A 19,422-nucleotide genomic window follows, 5' to 3' on the forward strand; every position below is an offset into this window, starting at 1 on the left:
AAGGGAAATCAAAAGGAACTGCCTTCCACTGAGCACTTACTAGGACTTGTACAAAAGTTTTAAAACTTTTACTTAAAAAAAAAAAGAAAATCCCCCAAAAACCCTCTATGAGAGCTAATCCTAGTCCCATTTTATAAACGAGGAAATTGAGCATCAGAGAGATGAAGCAATTTGCTCAGGGAAGGGGCTGGTGAAGGGCACAGCCCACATATGAACCCAGTCTGATTCCAAAACTCAGCCTTTCTTTCCACAAATATTTATTGAGAGCCTACAAAGTGCCAAGCACTACTCTTGAGTAAAAACATAGCAGGGTATAAAACAGACAAAAACTCTTGTTTTTATGGTGCTTTCATTCCTAAGCCAAGAATCCTCTGTATTTAGCATACCACACATTTAATAGGGACACATCTGTATTTCTTTCTCCTCCACCAGGCAGGACTCAACAGATACAGAATGAAGGGATGAATGTGGCCATTTCACTCACCTCACAGGAATTCCTCTTAGGTGCTGCCCAAACAGATTCAATGACTTATTCATCAACTCAGCACCCTTCTTCCCACCTATGTCACAGGTTTAACCCACGTGCTGTGTTTAGTCGCTCAGTCATGTCCGACTCTGGGACCCCGGGGACTGTAGCCCACCAGGCTTCTCTGTCCATGGGGATTCTCCATGTGAGAATACTGGAGTGGGTTGCCATGCCCTCCTCCGGGAGATTTTCCCAACTCAGGGATCGAACCCAGGTCTCTCGCATTGCAGGCATATTCCTTATTGTCTGAGCCACCAGGGAAGCCATATCTTAAACCAAAAGCTTTCTGGGAGTGCTAGTAAATTGGCTCCAGTCACCCACTGAGTACACGTCTTCCCAGGTGGCGCTAATGGTAAAGAATCTGCCCGCCAATGCAGGAGACATAGAGAAGCAAGTTCCATGCCTGGGTGGGGAAGATTCCCCTGGAGGAGGGAATGGCAACCCACTCTAGTATTCTCACCTGGAGAATGCCATGGACAGAGGAGCCTGGTGGGCTCCAGTCCATAGGGTTGCAAAGAATCAGACATGACTGAAATGACTTAGCACGCACCCAGGCACCCACTGAGTATGACTACAACAGTACTTAAAGGTTTACAAAACATTCTACATACATTGTCTTATTTAATCCTCATAAAATTAAACAAGGTAGGTATTGCTTTCATTTAACATGGAAACAGACACACAGAAAATATTGACTAGTTACTTGTGTCCTTAGACACAAATGAGTAGTGGAACTAACCCTAACCTTGGAACAGTTCTCTCTAGTCCCAGAATGCATTCTTCTCCCCTTGGCCTAAGGACATCTCATATCTATTCTTAATACTGGAGCAATAAAATAGTGTCATGTCACTATCTACATCATTCTGTTTGATTATGCTATTTCAGATTTCCCACTGTATCTAAACAGAACAAACAAAAGAACACTGTGTTTCAGCCTATTTATTTTGGAATTTATTTTTATTATAATTAATATTTTATTACTTTTTCCTGTTAAAGGTGTTTATACTTTGTTATATTCTAATTTGCCATTTATTCCCAAAAGAACAAACGTTTGATGTTAAACACTAAACATATATGCTACATGCACAGAAAAAAGCACAAAAGTACTTTTATAATGTGTCTCAAGTCAAGAAAAAGATAATTCAACTTATAAAAATGCCTTCACAGGCTTGCCTTCTTTAAGAAAGTCTTTATCCTATGAAATGAGGCAGACCAGTAGGCAAAGGCTGCAGAAACCACAAGACCCAAATACAGGGTTAATAACTTAGCCTGCTCCTTGCAAAACGAACCCAAGTACCCACAGTCAGCAGGAATATTCCAGCAACCACGACCAGGCCAAGGGCTATGTCACACCACTGTACTCCAGGGAGCACTGCTCTAACTCTTATTAATCACAGGGAGACTATAAGAAAGAAACTCCAAGGAAAGGGACCTGAGGTAAGAGATGCCTGCTCCTTGGGAACCCAAAAAGCATCTTGCCTAGAAGGTCCTGCTGCCTCCGGAATAACACAGCACACTGGGGCAAACCAAGAAGAGAGAGACCTGACTTTATGTGGGAATGAGCCAGGACTATGCCCCAAGCCTCCCCTTTACCAGTCTGTCAGAATGACTAAAATTTCAACCCTAAAACTTCCTTTGCGTTTTTGGTGAACACATCCTGAGTACCATACCTTGCAGGAGTGGGAGCAGTCAAGTGAGAGAAGTAGATCCATGCCTCACTGGGTATCAGCCAGAATAGAGTGAAGGGCAGAATGTTCTAGAAAGGCAGGCCAAGAAAATAATTCTGGCTGTAGGAATTGGATAAGATTTTCCAGAGGCAAGAAATTTGCTCAGTTTAGAAAGATAGGAGGGACTTCCCTGGTGCTCCAATGGTTAAGAATCTGCCTTGCAATGCTGGGGACACGGGTTCGATCCCTGGTTGGGAAACTAAGATCCCACAGCCACAGAGCAACTAAGCCTGCCCACCACAACTAAGCCCCTGCACCACAAGGAAAGATCCCACATGACACAATGAAGCTCCATCGAAGCCTAATTAATTAATTAATTACTTTTTTTAAAAGAAAGATAGGATATGTAATTGTTTGTGCTGCCTTAGGAAGGTAACCAGAGGCTTTGAGAGAGACCTGGGTTTGAATTCTGGTTCAGCTGCTTACAGGCTGTAATGACAATCAGACAAATTATTTTCCTTTTATGAGTATTTTCTCATCTATAAAATGGGCATTATGAAAAGATATGGCTATATCTCAAGAGATAGCTGTGTGAAACACCAGCCCTGACCTGGCACATGGCAGTACTTAATAAATATCCATATCCCTTTTTCTGTTTAGAACATGAATGCACGAAAGGGAAGACTATCCCAGTGCAATGGGAATTACTTGCCGGCTAACAGAGCAAAGCCCGTTGGGAGCTAACAGAACAGACAGTTGACCTGAAAGAGCACTTTGGAGGTCTGGAGAGTAGCAAATCCAGGCATACCTGGATCCAGGTCTCAGCCTACATCTCTCTCCACCATGAAATATGTGGCAGCCCATTCTGGACAAATATTACATCATCATGCCTTTCATTAGATGAAGACATGGAAACCCACTCCTCAGTTACCCAGGAAAGACAACCCCATGCCAACTTTTGGTACTCCAGGAGGCTGGAGCAGGACCTAGTGCAAGGAAAGTATTGAGTCCAGCTGCCAACATTTTAATTAGTCCAACCTTAAAAGTCTATAACCACAGGAGATTAAAAGGAGCCCCCAGGGAAAGCCTCTGCCCTTTACTCAGTTCAGCCAATTAGAACTGCTCAAGTGCCCTAATTTTTATCACTGAATTCCTAGAGGAATCAGGCCTTACCTAGCTCTGACTTCTGGCTGAAAGTACAGGCACAAGCTCAGCTCAGGAAGAGAAGCCGGGTGCGGGCTGTAAAACAGACAGCATCAAACATCCCTGAGGCCTTGACACCTTTCTTGCATTAGTAAACTAAGAACTGCCCTCTTGAAGGGTCTATCCTCCACCCCAGATTCTCACTTCAAGGGTACCCTCAATCCAGTAACGCTTGTATTTTAAAGGGGGATTCTCCAAAATGAAAATGACTTAAAGCTCACAAGAATCAAGCTGCATGGTACACAGGGGGCAAATGTAAAAATTGAGGCACAGGGGGATAAAGAGTCTTGTTCAAGTTAATGACAAGATGCTATACTCAAAACCCAATAAATGTCACTTTCCCTAAGGCTCAGCCCTCTGCCTTACAACTGTACCATACTTACAACTGTGGCCATACTTTTCTGATAGTCATTAAGAGTTAAAAAGCAAGGTTATAAGGAAAAGTGAGAACCTAGGAGACATAAGGTAGTAAAAAGAGGGGAAAAACCAGAGAACTGTATAGATAATCAGATAATTCAGAAGAGGAAAACTAATGATAATAAATTACTCACATTTGTATAAGACTAAACACTTGTCACATTATCTCATAAAATCTGCATGCACTGACCTTGTGAGATTGGTTCTGTTATTCCCCCAAATACCTGGCATGGGGAAACTGAAGCCCAGAAAGGTCAACAGTATCACAGCCCAAGCAAATTCCTAGTTTAGTGTTCCTTTTTAGTAAACTAGATTTTTCATAAAGAAAGCCATGAAGATTCAAGAGGACTAATCTAGAAAGAGGGAAGAAAATGAAAAAAAGTTTCAAGAAAAACAGTGCGGAAAAAACGCTTTAAGACAGTAGCTACAAAACAGTAAACGGGTATTTTATTAATCAGAAAACCTTGAGAGGGTGTGTGACAAAACGTCAGAAAAGATGGCCAGTTTCAGGCCTGCTCCTATGACAATGAGGGGACACAACCACAGACCAGACCTGCTACCTGATGATACCCAACCAGCCTCCTCCCCATCTCAAGAGGACTCAGGATCATGTGTGCTAACCAAAAAGACGACCACAAGAGGACTCCAGGCGCTAGCTTTGACCAACAGCTGCACCCGGGCACCTCTGTCCCAAGCCAGGGCTTACTCTAGTCTAGCAGGAGTTTCCCCTCAAAACATAGCCTAAATTCAGCTAGCACTCTGCCCCCATGGACTTTGAAGGTTGGTAGAAGCTGAAGGCTGGTAGAAGAGCCTGGGGGAAAGGGATAATAATCATCTTCTCTCAAGCCAAGAACACCTGAAAGGGTATAAATCACTTAATGTTCCTTCTGCAACTTCATTTCACACTAGAAAATTAGAGATGTGTGACTGTGGAAAACTTACCATGTTCCCAGATCTGAAAGCCCTGAATGAAGGTAAGTTAGTTGCCTAGGAAGCCTAAAATGAAAGACCTTCCACGAAAAACTGTGAGTTTAAGTTTGCTCTCACTGGGCCAAGATACTCACTATACATATGGCTCCAAACCAAGTCAAAATCCTAGAATAACACCCTCACACAGCACTTGAGGGTTTTACAAAGTGCCTTATCTTCCATTATCTCTATGAGGTAGAGATTAATACTCTCTTTACGGCAAATTTGGAAACTAAGGCTCAGAGAAAAAGCAACCTGTTCAAAGTCTCACAAACGGAAAATGGCAAACCCTGGAGCTAAACCCAGGTTTTCCCATCTGCAAGAATCTCTGATTTTCCTGCAGTAAAGGCCCAGCTTTGTTAGGAAGCTTAACAGGTAAAAGCAAGAGATCTGGATTCTCAGACTTGGAATCCACCAAGCAGTTCCTGTGTGACCTTAGACAAACCCCTTGACTTCTTTGGGTATCAGAAAACTCATTCGAAAATGGAGTGAAGTGAAACAAGCACAAAGAGAAGAGAATTCTTTGGTTCCTAGAGTACAGTGAAGTGTAGCCCTTGCCTATCACTTCAAATGAAGTCAACCCCCCTAGTCATCACACCCTAGCATTGGCCCTCCTTCAGACTGCCATTTTCTATTACTGGCACCACCAGGGACCTCATTACCCACGCTCAAAACATGGTTTTGACTCTTTTCTTCCCTCCTTACACTTAAACTCTTAAGTCCTATTGAGTCTACCTCCACAATGCAGACCCTGATCCCTGCTCTTGGACAACTGCAAAGTCTCCTGTGCAGACTTCTTGCCTCCAACCTCATCCCATCAATGCCTTGTGTGTAGTCCATGAGATTAATCTTCCTAAAGCAAAACTCACGTCATGTCTTTCCCCTACTCAACACCTGCAAGGACTACTTAGTGCCTACAAAGTCAAGTCTGAACTCTTTAGCCTGACATTGAGGTTCTCCATTATCATTCCTCAGTCTTTTTTTTTTTTTTTTGCCTTATTTTATAGTACTCTCCTTCATAAGTGTTACTCTCCAGCCAACCTGGACTAGCAAATGTCCCAAAGGCTCTTCACTTTGTCCCACTCCATGCCTTTATTCATGATACTTCCTCTGGGTGGAATGCTTCCCAGCCAGAGGAAACTTTCTATTTCTGCCTGGAGCACCTGAAGACCTGCTGCTTCCTCCTCCATACAGCAACCCTGACCTCTCCAGGTGGAGGTGATCCCATTCTCCAACAGGACCATAGGGCACTGAACCTAGATTGCCTTACATGATAAGCTATAAAATGGGAGACCTACTGTGAGGATTAAACAAGATCATGTATGTGAAAGTATTTAACCCAGTCCTGGTATAGAGTATGTGCTCAATAAAGAGGAGCTCTTATTAGGATAAAGAAAAACAAAGGTACACATCTAACTTCCCTATTATACTCAATCCTTTTCCCAGGCAGGGTATAACACACATGTTAAATGTTAACTGAAGAGGTGAAGAACGCTATATATATATATATATATATATATATATATATATACAGACCCTATCCCAAAGCTTATATCCACAAGAGCTCAACCATAATGCTACTTTTGGAGGCCAGACACTGAATACATAGCACTCTGTAGCTATATTCTTCATCAATATGAGGCTCCCATGCAGAATGTATAAGTGAATATACTTTCTCACTCCCTCTCCAATCTCCTACAAATTCTAATCCCAGTTTATTCCGGCCCACTTGGGTGACAGAACAAACTAATGTCACTAATGGTCTGATAAGCTGTATACTTTTTAATCCAAATGCACATCTCTACTAAAATTCACATAGCTGTCTCCTTCCCTCCTACAGTTATTAAACAAAAACAGAAACAGCATTGGCCTTTGGGTCAGATAAACTTAAAATTCAAATCCTGGCTTAGTCATCTTGGGAAAACTACTTAAATTCTCAGCATTACAGTTTTCCCCATCTATACAATGAGAAAAATGCCCACCTTTAAGGGCTGTTGCACAGATGTAAAGTACCCACCTCAGTGCCTACAACAGGTGCTCAATAAATGGTACCTATCATCGCCATTCTTATCACTGAAGTTATTTGAGTTGTCTTAATTACACACTTATCTCTTTAGTGATATGCAATATGAGCTCCAGCGAACTTTGCCCTTGTCAGCAAAGGTTTCTTGAAATAAGACCTGAAGTCTGAGTACCCAGGTACACACTCAGACACAAGCCGCTTTCTAACTTGTGTACGTGTTATACCTGAAGTCCACCCAGCTCCCCTGGTCCCTGCATTCTAGACGCTGGCTCTGGGAACTTGGAAAACACTAGCACATTTGTTTTAACATACACAGTGGTGATGAGAGTTCTGAGAGCTTCATGAGAGCCCTGAGATAACCCAGAAAGGCCAATCACGAGCAGAGCTACTGAATCTCACTGGAGAAAATAAGAGGCATATGAGATTTGGAAGCCTGCCTGCCTGCCTCAGGCCTGCCAGCCAGTGAGATTTCTGGTCATTACCTCGGCCAGAACTCAATACAAGGCAGCCAGGAGTTCTGTAAACGTGGCTCATAGAGAAAGGGACAGGTTCGTCTGGGTTGGGCCATGCTGACAGCACAGCTGGCTCTCTTAGGCCTTTGCTCCTTCACCAATTCTCCCTAGAAGCCCCTCACCAGTGCCTTGAAGGAAAGCTGGTGTGATGTCTGCTCAGGCTGGAGTTCTCTGAGGCCCAGGGAGTTCTCAGAATCAGAGACAACATTTAAAACACCAGTGATCTTCACCGGACTATCCTACCTCCCTACTGCACAACAAGCCCAGTATGAAAGAAGGCTCCCTTCTCCATCCCACAGGACAGGCTAAGGAGAGTAGTTCTGTTCATTCGGCTGCCTCATGCTTGCTCTGTGGTAAACCCACACAGTCCATGGAACCAAAGACAGAGAGCAGCAGGACACAAGGAAGCCTTGCCTCAGGTCTCATATCAGGCCTTGAGGAGCTCAGCCCTGCTCCACTCCTACTACAGCCACTGTCATAGGGCAGCCAGTGCTGCGGCAAATAGAAACTGCCAGCCAGAGTCAAGGGTGGACCCACCCCCAGTGTGACTGATAACTATCTACAGGTGCAGCTTCAGTAGATACTCAATAAATAGGGATGAAGTACCAGGCAGTAAAAAAACACTGAATGCCTACAGAACTTCTCAGAAAGCCCCCACGTGAACTCTACCCCTTACCTCAAAGCGCTCTCTTCAGAGTTTTCCATAGGAACTGATATCAATTTACTTGGCACTCTCCCTCCATGACTATTCGGTCCCAAGATCAACTCATTATTATTCATCCATTTATTCAACAGATATCTACTGGGCACATACCCTCTGATCCATGCTGTGATAGATACTAAGGATGGGTGCTATGGTAAAAAAAAACAGACATGGCTCTTACCCTCAAGAGAGAGGAAAATATGCAGAAAACAAACAAACAAAAAAAAAGGCTTTAAAAGCTATACAACCACTTCATACAAATTTAACCCCATTTTTAAGGGAGGAGACTGAAGTTTGGGTTGTGATGTCAGTAAGGACTCAAGTCATGGCCAGTGCTCTTCATTCTACATCAGGCTATCTCTTGTTTTAAGAGGCATAAGCAGGGTGAGAAGTGCGCACAGAGTGTTGTAAATAGTAAGTGCTACTGGAGTCCAGAGATGAGAGGGAACTTGTGGCTAGCATTAATGGCAGGGAACACTTCACAGAGGACTGGGAGGTTAGGGAGGAGAGGGGAGGACATTCTGGGAGGCAGTAAAATGATATCTGTAAATAAAGGCAAAAGAGAAGAAGGATAAGGTATGTTCTGCAGACCAGGGCAAAGGAAAAAGCCTCGCTAGGCCAAAATGTAGAGAGGGGAACAGAGGAAGACGAAGTGGGCAAAGCGGTCTGGGCCCGAAGGAAACTATCACCCAGAGGAATTTTAGAGCCTGCACCATCTCCAGTCCAAACTCCCCAGCAGAAAAAAAGCACAGTGCTGTTGACTCATTTCAGGTTTTTCCTTGCAAGCCTCTCATTGACATAAATCTGCCCCACTATGATCAACACGACAGGACCACAGCCATCCCTATTCAAGTCTCACCTGCCTTACCAAGTTGTGCCAAAAGAGGCATGCCTTTTGTCAAATTCTCAGTGCTCAGAAAGCACCCCCTCGGCACTTTCCAGGTGATCACGAGCAACCCCACAGGGCTTTAGATACATTTACCCTGCCTGTGGAGGCCCCAAATCTATATATAATGCAACCAGCTGAGCCAAACAATGGTGACAATCTTAGTACAGCACTCTGACCCACCTCCTTCAGGAAGTCTGCCCTGTACATCCCAACAAACAGATCTCTCCTTGCTTTGAACTGAGATTGACAGTGGAGTGTAGAATGCAGATATTAGTCACCATATGCCACAGATACTACTAAGCTTCTTTTTCTGTGCCTCACATAAAAGCTCCCTACGCGGGTAGGGAAGCTCCTCAGAAGCAGTGCTGACTTGACATACCCCCAATTCTGCCCAGTGCAATTTCTGTGAACACTATACAGTATTGTGAACTGCTTTCTGCTCCTCCTCTGTATGGGTCTAAGACCTCCTAACAACCCAAACCAGCTGCATTAGGGTAAAGAGGCTCCACCACAGAGTGGGAACAGCATGTGAATGATAATCAGACAAAATTAGATTATAGCCCCAACCGAGACCTTGGGCAAATCTGTTCCCGTCATATGTCAATTGAGGAGTTTAGGAGCAATGGTACTTAAAGGCCCTGCCAACTCTGACATACTAGGATGTGAAGTCCTGGCACCCAACATCAACAATCCAAAAGGTCGGAGTAAGTTTTTCAGCTGTCAATGTGTAAGTCCCAGTTCAATGGCACTAATATGTCTAGCTCTCCGAAGCCAAATTGGGGCAGTGAAAGCCCCAAGGTCAGTGGCTGTACATTGGGCTCCAGAACCGAAGGTACCAAGCAAGGAGTTGAGAGACACGACTAGAACCTAGAATAAAAATCTAGTTTAGAATTGGGTTTAAAACAGGGGAGGAATACAGACAGAAGGGCCTTGTCAACTCTACATGTCAAAGCAATGAAGTCATACATGAACCAAACAGACATACCACCAAAGGGAGTATAGAAAGACTCCACAAGACTCTAAGAAGCAGGCAAAGGTAGTCAGAGAAAAGTTCAGAGGACTCAGCAACCAGAAGCCACTGTTCCCAAGATCATGGCCCTAGAATGATGTCACAGGCATCCTCTATCATGGCCCCCAGTGATCCCTACCCTCTTGGTATTCATGCCATTGTATAATCCCTTGGGAGTAGAAGGGAGCATTTAAGCTTAAGCGAGGGCTTCTTCTAGCAAGGGACTTCCCTGGTGGCTCAGATGGTAAAGTGTCTGCCTACAATGTGGGAGACCTGGGTTCGATCCCTGGGTTGGGAAGATCCTCTGGAGAAGGAAATGGCAACCCACTCCAGTACTCTTGCCTGGAAAATCCTGTGGACAGAGGAGCCTGGTAATCTACAATCCATGGGGTTGCAAAGAGTCAGACATGACTGAGCGACTAAACTTTCACTTTCACCTTGAGTTCATGATAGACTTACTGACTTGCTTCTAACATACAGAATATGGCAGAAGTTGTGGCACATCAATTGCAAGATTAGGTGATGAAAAGACTACAGCTTCCACAGTGGGCATTCCCTCTTGTCCTAGGGGAAGCTAACTATCATGTCATGAGGCAGCTCAGTGCCAAGGCCCATGTGGCAAGCAGCAAGGCTTACCAACAACAACATAAATGAGCTTGAAAGCAAATACTCACCCCTCAGTGAGCCTTCAGCCCCAGCCCAACAACTTGACTACAGCCTCATGAGACTTGAGCCAGAGGCACCCAGCTAAGCAGCACCCAGATTCTCAACCCACAGAAACTGAATATAATAAATGTTGACTATTTTAAGCCTCTACATTTGGGGATAATTTGTTATGCATCAACACAGGTAGGGACTAGGCCAATCTGGTCAACCATTTCAAGTCTGCAGGTAGGGCTAGGGAAGTGGTTACAGCCGGTAAAAGGAAGGGGGTATAGGCCGGAAATGAAGTGAAATACTAGCACCCAGATATTGTCAACACCGTTCCCGTGGCCTAGAGTAAGCCTTGAGTTAAGGGTCTAATTTGTTCACACCCAGAGTCCATGTAAGTCTGGAGGGTACACCTGAATATGAACTGCAGCAGGTTCAGAGAAGTAACTTCCATTAGAAAGGTGCCACCAAAAGGAGCTGAAGCTCCAACACTCTGGCCACCTAATGCAAAAAGCCGACTCACTGGAAAAGACCCTGATGCTGGAAAAGACTAAAAGCAAAAGAAGAAGGGAGCGGCAGAGGATGAGATGGTTAGATAGCATCAGTGGACATGAATCTGAGCAAACTCTGGGAGATACTGAAGGACAGGGAAGCCTGAAGTGCTGCAGTCCATGGGGTCGCAAAGAGTCGGACACGACTAGAAGTTTTTTGTCCTAACCCTTGCAGAGTTTATATCAAGGAGGCCAGGCACATACACAGAAAACTCCAACAGGGTAGCATGATTGATAAGATTATAGACTCCACCATCCTCCAGAGCAGCACTTTGTGATAGGTGACTAGACTATTCAAACCCCTTTGTTAACATAGCTGTGGCCAGACCAGGGCTTCCCTGGTGGCTCAGATGATAAAGAATCTGCCTGCAATGCAGGAGACCTGGGTTTGATCCCTGGAGGAGGGCATGGCAACCCACTCTAGAATTCTTGCCTGGAGAATCCCCATGGACAGAGGAGCCTGACAGGCTATACTCCATGGGATCTCAAAGAGTCAAACACGACTGAGCGACTAAGCACAGCATGGCCAGATCATTGAGGTTAAGCTCTGCAAGCCAGACTGGTGAAGGATACATTGAAAGATAAAGTATTTCGATAAAAACAACAAGGGCTTGATATACTGATCCCCAGAGTTAGGGTTCTGAGCCTGCCACTTTTTAGCTATGTGACCAACAACACAATTTTCTCAGCTATAAATTCTTCACCTTTAAAATAGGCTTAATGGGAATTCCCTAACTTCACTTTCACTTTTCCCTTTCATGCACTGGAGAAGGAAATGGCAACCCACTCCAGTATTGTTGCCTGGAGAATGCCAGGGACAGCGGAGCCTGGTGGGCTGCTGTCTATGGAGTCGCACAGAGTCGGACACGACTGAAGCGACTTAGCAGCAGCAGCAGCAGCAGCAGCAGCAGCAGCTGGTGGTCCAGTGGTAGGACTCCATGCTTCCACTGCAGGGAGCATGGGTTCAATTCCTGGTCAGGGAACTAAGATCGTGCCTGCTGTGTGGTGCAACCAAAAAAAAACCAGGCATAATAATAAAAACAGCTCTACCTACTTCCAAAGTTAAAGATAAAATAAAACAATACATTGAAAAGGCAAAACAGATCTGAGCTTCATTGAAAATACAGAGTGCTCTGGGTGAGCAACACCTCCAAGGGTTGAGGAAAAGCCCAGAATGGGTACCAAGGTACACGAGAAGGTTTGAAAGGAAGAGAGAAAATGCAATCCATTCAAACAGGCCCTGATTCCAGCTTTTCTAACAAATTTTAACAGAGGTTTTAGGTTGGGCCCAATAAAAACAGAGATAGACAAAGCACAACCCCTCCTCCCTTCTTCCACAAAGCCTTACAATTGCAAGAGAGCAAACATGTGTACAATGTGCCATGTGTTACACTAGAACTTTATATGTAGTATCCAGGGGGTAATAAAGAAAGCTCTGTGTTATTAGTTGACTTCTTAAACTGTGTTGTAGCACATGGGTATTCAATGCATTATTCTTTATATTTAGTTGTATATCTTCATAGATCGTAATTTTTTTTTAATTAGCAGTAACAAAAAAAGAAAGCTCTGTTGGAGACCCAGTTTGGTATCTTTCTCTCTCCCAAAAAAAGTGTGACAGCCAGAGCTACAGGGTTTCCTGGAGAATCATTTCTCACAAAGCGTAGTATACCACAGTATGCCCATGCAGTCACTCAGCACTGTATCTCAAAGCCACTCAGCAGGAAATGAGAGGCCCCTTGGGGCTCAAAGCCAAGTCCTTTGGAGACCTAGGAAACCCTCCCTGTAAGACCTCATCCCCTCCTTGTCAGAGAACAGGAGTTCGTAGCATGAAGGCTCCACATTCCTAAGGGGCCCATGAGAAGAATTCAGGAGGGCTTGTGAATTTGAATGGGAAAGAAATTATAACTTATTTTCAGTATTCTCTTACTGAAAGTTAGCATTTCCTTCAATTATATATTAAAACCAACTACAATATTATTAGCACCACCTACGATTTTGTCACCAACAGAAATTACAGACATTCCCATGCCACATTACATTGGTGAAGATATCTCCAAATATTACACACGATCATCATTACTTCAAAATTATAGTAGTTATCAGACCTGCCACAGATCACACATGACTGCAATCTTCTTGTCTACTGGCCTCCATGTGAGGTAGTTGGCCAACTATGAAGCAACTCTGCCCAGTTATTGTTCAGCCGCCGAAGAGACCCCGTGTGCTCACACTGGTGATCCAGACCTTTACAATACCTCTTTTCCTCCAACAATCCCCAAGTCAGACTACTCCCCACCAGGTTCTCTTATGCCTCCGCCCAACCCCTCCTTCCAGGAAGCCCTCCCCAGCCACCTTAGCCTAGCTCAGCCCACGCAGTGCTCTTTTAATCCTTAGCCTACACTGTCTTCCCTGCTTGCTTCATTAAACCTGTGTATTATGTTGTATTTAATATTCTCTAAATATATATCCCCACCCCCACTCCCAAACTAGACTTCTTTGTAGCCCTAGGTTCCTTCCAATTGGACTTGTGGTTTGAATAACTGATTAAGCCAGGGTCCCTGACTCAAATGTCTTTGTCTAGTTCTACTAATAACCCACTGTGGAATTTCTGTGTGATGCCTCTCTGGACATCAGTTTCTTCACATGTAAAAAATAAGTTGAACTAACTGATGTTTCCACCTCTAAACTTTTGAGTTAGGCAACCACTTTTTATCTCCCCAAGATCTGAGAAAAATTAAGGAGGAAACTGAGAAGCCTCCCCCAGCTCTCCCAGGCAGGGTTAGTCACTTGCTCCTCTGGGCTTCCCACAGCCTTTTATATGTATATATCATACCTCTATTATAGCCTTTTTCACAAACTTTTGAAAGAGTGTATAACCTAGTGGCTGAGGTGGAGGTGGGGAGAAGAGTCATACTGCCAGTGGTCAAATTCTGGCTCTATTCCCTACTATCTGCACAACGTTGGACAAGTTACTTGACCTCTTTATGATTTCATTTCCTTACTTATAAAACAGAGATAACACCAAGCACACAGAATGGTTTTAAGAATTAAAAGAAATAAAATGTTTGGAATAGTGCCTGCTACACAGTAAGCACTAAAAAATGTCAGTTGCTATTATTGTTGATGTTAGTGATGTTATTAATGTCTTACCAGGCACTAGGTTCCTACTTTAGCTAGCTCTCTTTCCTCCTCTCATTCTCTGCCACAGCACTCCATGTTTTCTTCCACAGTGCTTACCACAAGATACTACATTTATTTATTTGTTTTCTATCTCCCCACTAGACTGTAAACTCCATGAGGCCAGAGAACATGTCCGTTTTGTTCATCCCAACACCAGAACTTCCCTAATGATCCACTGGCTAAGACTCCCAATGCAGGGGACCCGGGTTCCACCCCTGGTCAGGGAACTAGATCCTACATGCCACAACTAAGAGTTTGCATACTGCAACTAAGGGCTCGAATACAGCAACTAAAGATGGCACATGCCCCAACAAAGATCAAAGATCCCACCATGTGCTGCAACTAAGGCCCGGCACAGTCAGATAAATAAATAAGCAAACAAACAAATTTTTAAATAAATAAACCCCCAACACCAAACACAGAGTCTGGCCCAGAGCAGATACTCAAATATTTGCTGAATAAAGAGCACATGAACTGGCATTGTCCAATGTTTGCTAAATAAATTAACCTAGTTAAGGATGACTGTCAAAGCTGAGGTGTGGATGCAGATGATGTCCTAGCTGCCCTAGGATTAGAGTGACCCTCTGCCCATCCCCCAATATCAGTCTCAGCCAAGCCCCACCCACCTGCTCTTGGCACCAATCCAGTTCCGGGAGCTACCCTCAGCTAAAATTAGCATAGCCACCAAGATGGTCAGGCCATTTATAGCCTTGGAGGCAGCAGCAGCTAGCTGGGTGGGCAGGCAGGGACTCTGGCCTCCCACTCCATTAGCAGTTGATTGAGAAGCCAACCTGCACTCCGTAGACTGCCTAGATACCTTTCCTCCAAGGCCCTGTTCTAGCTCTGCTGAGTCAAACCACAGTTTCTGAGTAGAGGCCCTCAACCAACACCGGCAGTCACAACTCCAGACTCACATGGGACCCCTCACACACATTCTGCAGGAAACATTTTGAGTTCCTAGAAACAATGAGTCCAGAGACTAAAGGAGGTTCCAAGCATCAATTTCAAGCCAGTTTCACGAGTGTCAGCCCCAGAGCAGCACCACCATCAAGCACAGATCTTTACTGAAAAAGTAATTAAGCACAGCTGGGTATATAGGCACCAAAGAGCCAGAGGTGACAGGAATGGCCTCTCTACAGCTCAGTAAGTTCTCCTAGCAGAGCACCTGCCTTCCCTAGAGAGCTAGACCTTTACGATAGGCAAATACATCCAACAAGACAAAAAATGCAATTTTCTGGCCCCTGCAGAAGACCCTCCAGAGGAAAAAAATACAGCCCTTTTCTTGGATCTTTCACCAGGACCCACTAACTTACCAAGAGGAAACTAACATTCTCTTGCCCTTGTTTAGAGCTCCTTTAACAGGGCAGGGCCTGCGAAGCTGGAAGAAGGGTAGGTCTTAAGAATTAGAAAACTGAGCATAGGACCCAGTTTCTTCAACAATAAAAACGGGGATAATACCACCTGCCCCACATTTTAATTGAGCATTTGCAAGACTTTTGTGGGGAAAAATAGCTGTGTGGTTGTAACATACAAACTTTAGAAAACATACAAATTGACTAGATATGTTGAATCTGACTTAGAAAAGTGGCTGTTTTAAGGGTAAGTAAAACTCCTGTGTTCTGAGGATACAGAGGGAATCGAAAGGCTGTGTAAAAAGCTCCTCACCAAATCCAGTCCATAAGCCCAGACTACCTCTGCAAAAACGAGATCCTATCCGAGTCAGAGACAAAGTCCCAGACAGGCACAAAGGGACAACCTACCAGAACAACAGTGCTGGGGCCTCCAGTTTACCACAAACAGCCATTCCCAGCACCTGGGTCTCTAAGATTTCCTGCCTGGGATTCAATATCATTGTGACAACAGCAAGTAATTTCTGAACTGAGAGGAAGAAAAAAAACAAAAGAGAAGCTTTAGTATAACGAACACAACCAGGCCTCTAAAATACATTGTGTGGAGGGCTGTCTCCGTAAGCTTCATTCGGGGGGTGGTTATGAGAGATGATGGAATGCCTCTTACCTATGGCATACACAAACACACAAATCTTCCTGACAGCTAGCTAGTGCCTAAATTCAAAACTTCATCCCTTTTAGCATGTGTCTAAAATATAGAACTCTTCCTCACTGACCAAAAAAGATATATATATATATATATGTACTCATTTTACATCAGGCACTCATATTTTGGGGTGAAAAAGGAACATATTATTAGTTACAAACAGGGATGTCACTGGGACAGCAGAAATGCTCCTTAGGTCTTCTTCACAGTTTGACCTACATCTGCCTACTAGTCTTCCCCTTCACAGCCCAATGAGAACCAAGCTTTCAGCTAGTTTCAGGGGCCAAGGAGACAATGTGTGGAGAAACAGGATTAATATACAAGGAGGTCCTACCTTCAAAGCTACAGCCTAGGTGCCATGCTTATACATAAGGCAACTTCTGGCCTCACTTGTAAGTCAACCCTTGCGGTACCTATAATCACACCCAGCCCAGTCAAGGAACTGAAAGGGGGATTACCTAAGAAAGGGTCTACCACCAAAGCCAGCCCCGGAATCCACCCATGAAACTTCCTGGCCACCATGACCTACACTCTCTTTCCCTCCTTGTATCAATGGGTATTCACTGAGGCGACCTCTCACTTGAGCTTGCCCACCCATAGAAAGAACCCAGCTATAAACTGTCCTTACTCTGCAGCCCACTGCTTTGGGCAGATCCCAGTGACAGGGTGAGAGACATGAGGGTAAAAAACTGGATTCCTTCTAAGCCTTGTGTAAAACAACTGAATTTTAAAAGTGCTCTTTTTTTTTTTTTTTCCCTGCAACAGAGCACCTGGGCTCCTATTTTTTTGACAAGGCTCCATGAGTACACAGGAAAAAGCCAGACAGATCAAAAATATCATAGAACTCCTACCATCATCAGTCAGAAGAAACAGAGTAACTCAACAAGTGGTCCCAGGGATTATATCATGCCTGTGTCAAGAAAAGTCCATTTAACTCCCTAGTGGTAAACAGCATTCCATCTAAGGAACTGCTTTGATATTTCAAATGAGCACAGCTAGGAGACAGCAGATTACCTAAGGGCAGGGAGGAAATAGGGTTCCCACGCTCACTGGAATAGAAAGGCACACCTCAACACTAAATTACAGAGTAATAGAGCTGGCTCAGTCCTGACTTTCCCTGCCCAGTCCAAGTAGCCTCAACATCCCCTGTGCTGCCAAGTGCTGAAACTGGCCAAGAGCAATAGACTTATCATCTGCCCAGGCCATTATTCCAGACAAGTAGTCCTGAGACAGGGTCTTGACTTGCTGATCTGAAAGGCCAAGGTGCACCAGAAGCAAACCGCCTTTCACTGCCAACAAAAGACATCCTGAGGAGGGATGAGGAAAGTTGTTCAAGAGACAAAGACATCAACAGTAGCTCCTGAACGGAAAGAACTCCCTGGACTCCTAAGAACTGGCAGTGCCACGAGTGGGGTCCTCCATCAATCGCAAGTGTAGAAACCGACGTCCAAACTTCCCCACTTGGGCAACTCAGTTCTTGCCCGTGGCAAGGCCTTACCTGCTGCAGTGGACTCCTCAGAATTGGCCCCCGAGCCGGTGGCCTTCTCGCTATGGCTTTGGCTGAGGCTCTGGCCGTGATGCAGGAGGAGCCCCCAAAGGAGCCACAGGGCAAGACGAGCGCACACATCCATGACTCCAGGTCTCAGTCAACATGCGCCTGATGGAGACACCTCAGGATCTCAGAGGCAAAGTCGAGAGCCCGGGAACCCCAGGCAAGATGCCCTCGAGGTGCCGCAGCTGTCCAGCCACCCGAGAGTCTGCCTCCTCCGACAGCCAAAGGTCAAGTGCTCCAAGTTTGGGAGCCGGAGGAAGGCCGGCGTCTCCGGCCCAACTGTGGGTCCGCTGGAGCTGCGACGGCCTGAGTGCCCTGTCAGCTCCGGCCGCTTCCGGAGAGTTTGGACAAGGTGGCCGCGGAGCCGCTGTCCGCTCCGCAGCCGGCTACACCCCTTGGGGAGCGGGTGGGAGGGCGGGACCTCTTGCGGGCACCGGAGTGGGGGAGGGAGAGAAAGGAGGAGAAGAAGGGGGCACCTGGCTTCGCCCCGCTGGGGATCCGAGAGCAGCGCACGTTCGAGGAGGGCGTGCGACTCCCAGGCCCCCGCGGGCGCGGGCGGCTCGGGGATCCCAGGCCTCCTAGGCCGAGGTCAGCGATCCCGCCCAGTCCCGTGTCCCGGCCGGCGGTGCCCAGGTTCAGCAGGCGGACGCGCACGGGCCAGGCCCGGGATAGAGGCTCCCGGGCGAGCGGGCGGGAGGCGCGGGGCGGGCCCGGGGCGGGCGGGGGCGTGCTCTCCCGCAGGCCCGCCCAGCGCCGCCCGGCCCCCAGCGAAGCCCGGGCCCGCCCCAACGCCGGACTTATCCCGGAATAACCTGTTGTAGGCAGCCGCCCGGCGCCCGCAGACCCCGGAGGGCTGTCCCGGCCCCACCCCCGGCCCGCGCTAGTCTCCGCTAGGATCCCTCTCCCCAGCCAAGGGTCGGGTCCCAAGCCTCCCTTTCGCCCACTAGAGTCTCTCCCGTGCTAACCGCCCGCAAACGGACGGGCTGGCGGGCCCTGACACGCAAGTCGCTCAGGTAACCCAGGCCTGCGGCGGCGGCGGCGATGATGACAGTAGCCCGGATCTCCGGGCCTCGGTGCCGATCCACTCGCCTCAACTCTAGAGCCGGGCAGGGCAGAGGGCCTGGACACTACGACTGCCGCCCGGTGCTGCCCGAGGCGACCACGACCCGGCCAGGTTCAGCCGGGGGCGCGTTCCCAGCCCCCTACTCCAGGCCGGCATCCCAGGCTCCGCCCCTCTCGCCGCGCCCCGCAGCCAATCAGCTTCCGCCTCTCTGCAGCTTAGGAACCCGCGCGCTTAGTCACCCCTGTGCAGCGGCCCCTGGCGGGCAAAGCTGGGTGCTGCGGCCCGGATCCAAGCTCGTTGGGAGGCCCTGCCCCTTTGCAGAGGGTTGGGGAATTAGAGCGAGGACCGGCCCCGGGAGGGAGGCCCATTGGGCCCTGCTAGTGTTTTCAGAAGGAATGATGCCAGAAAACAAAACGAAGCATCCAAACCACTATAGGTAAAATTGCCCCACA

General features: G+C 46.4%; 1 protein-coding gene across 13 annotated transcripts in view; it reads right to left on the reverse strand.

Annotated features, from left to right (window-relative positions):
• STIM1 (stromal interaction molecule 1) overlaps positions 1-19,150 on the reverse strand; it is a 192,344-nt gene extending 173,194 nt beyond the window's left edge. For 5 of the 13 annotated variants that reach the window (XM_081539276.1, XM_081539265.1, XM_081539270.1 and 2 more), the window contains exons 1-2: positions 18,873-19,150; positions 17,854-18,012 (exon numbers count right to left, since the gene is read on the reverse strand). In XM_081539276.1, the coding sequence (XP_081395402.1) occupies positions 17,854-17,986 (133 nt within the window). In that variant the 5' untranslated portion in view covers positions 17,987-18,012; positions 18,873-19,150. Of the gene's footprint in view, positions 1-17,853; positions 18,578-18,872 lie in introns of those variants that run through there. The other 8 variants (XM_081539277.1, XM_081539281.1, XM_081539273.1 and 5 more) reach the window with 2 other exon arrangements.
• Positions 19,151-19,422: the final 272 nt, after the last annotated feature.

This window comes from Giraffa tippelskirchi, chromosome 11, assembly GCF_054371585.1.
Source record: "Giraffa tippelskirchi isolate mGirTip1 chromosome 11, T2T-mGirTip1v1.2.pri, whole genome shotgun sequence".
Taxonomy (NCBI): Eukaryota; Metazoa; Chordata; class Mammalia; order Artiodactyla; family Giraffidae; genus Giraffa; species Giraffa tippelskirchi.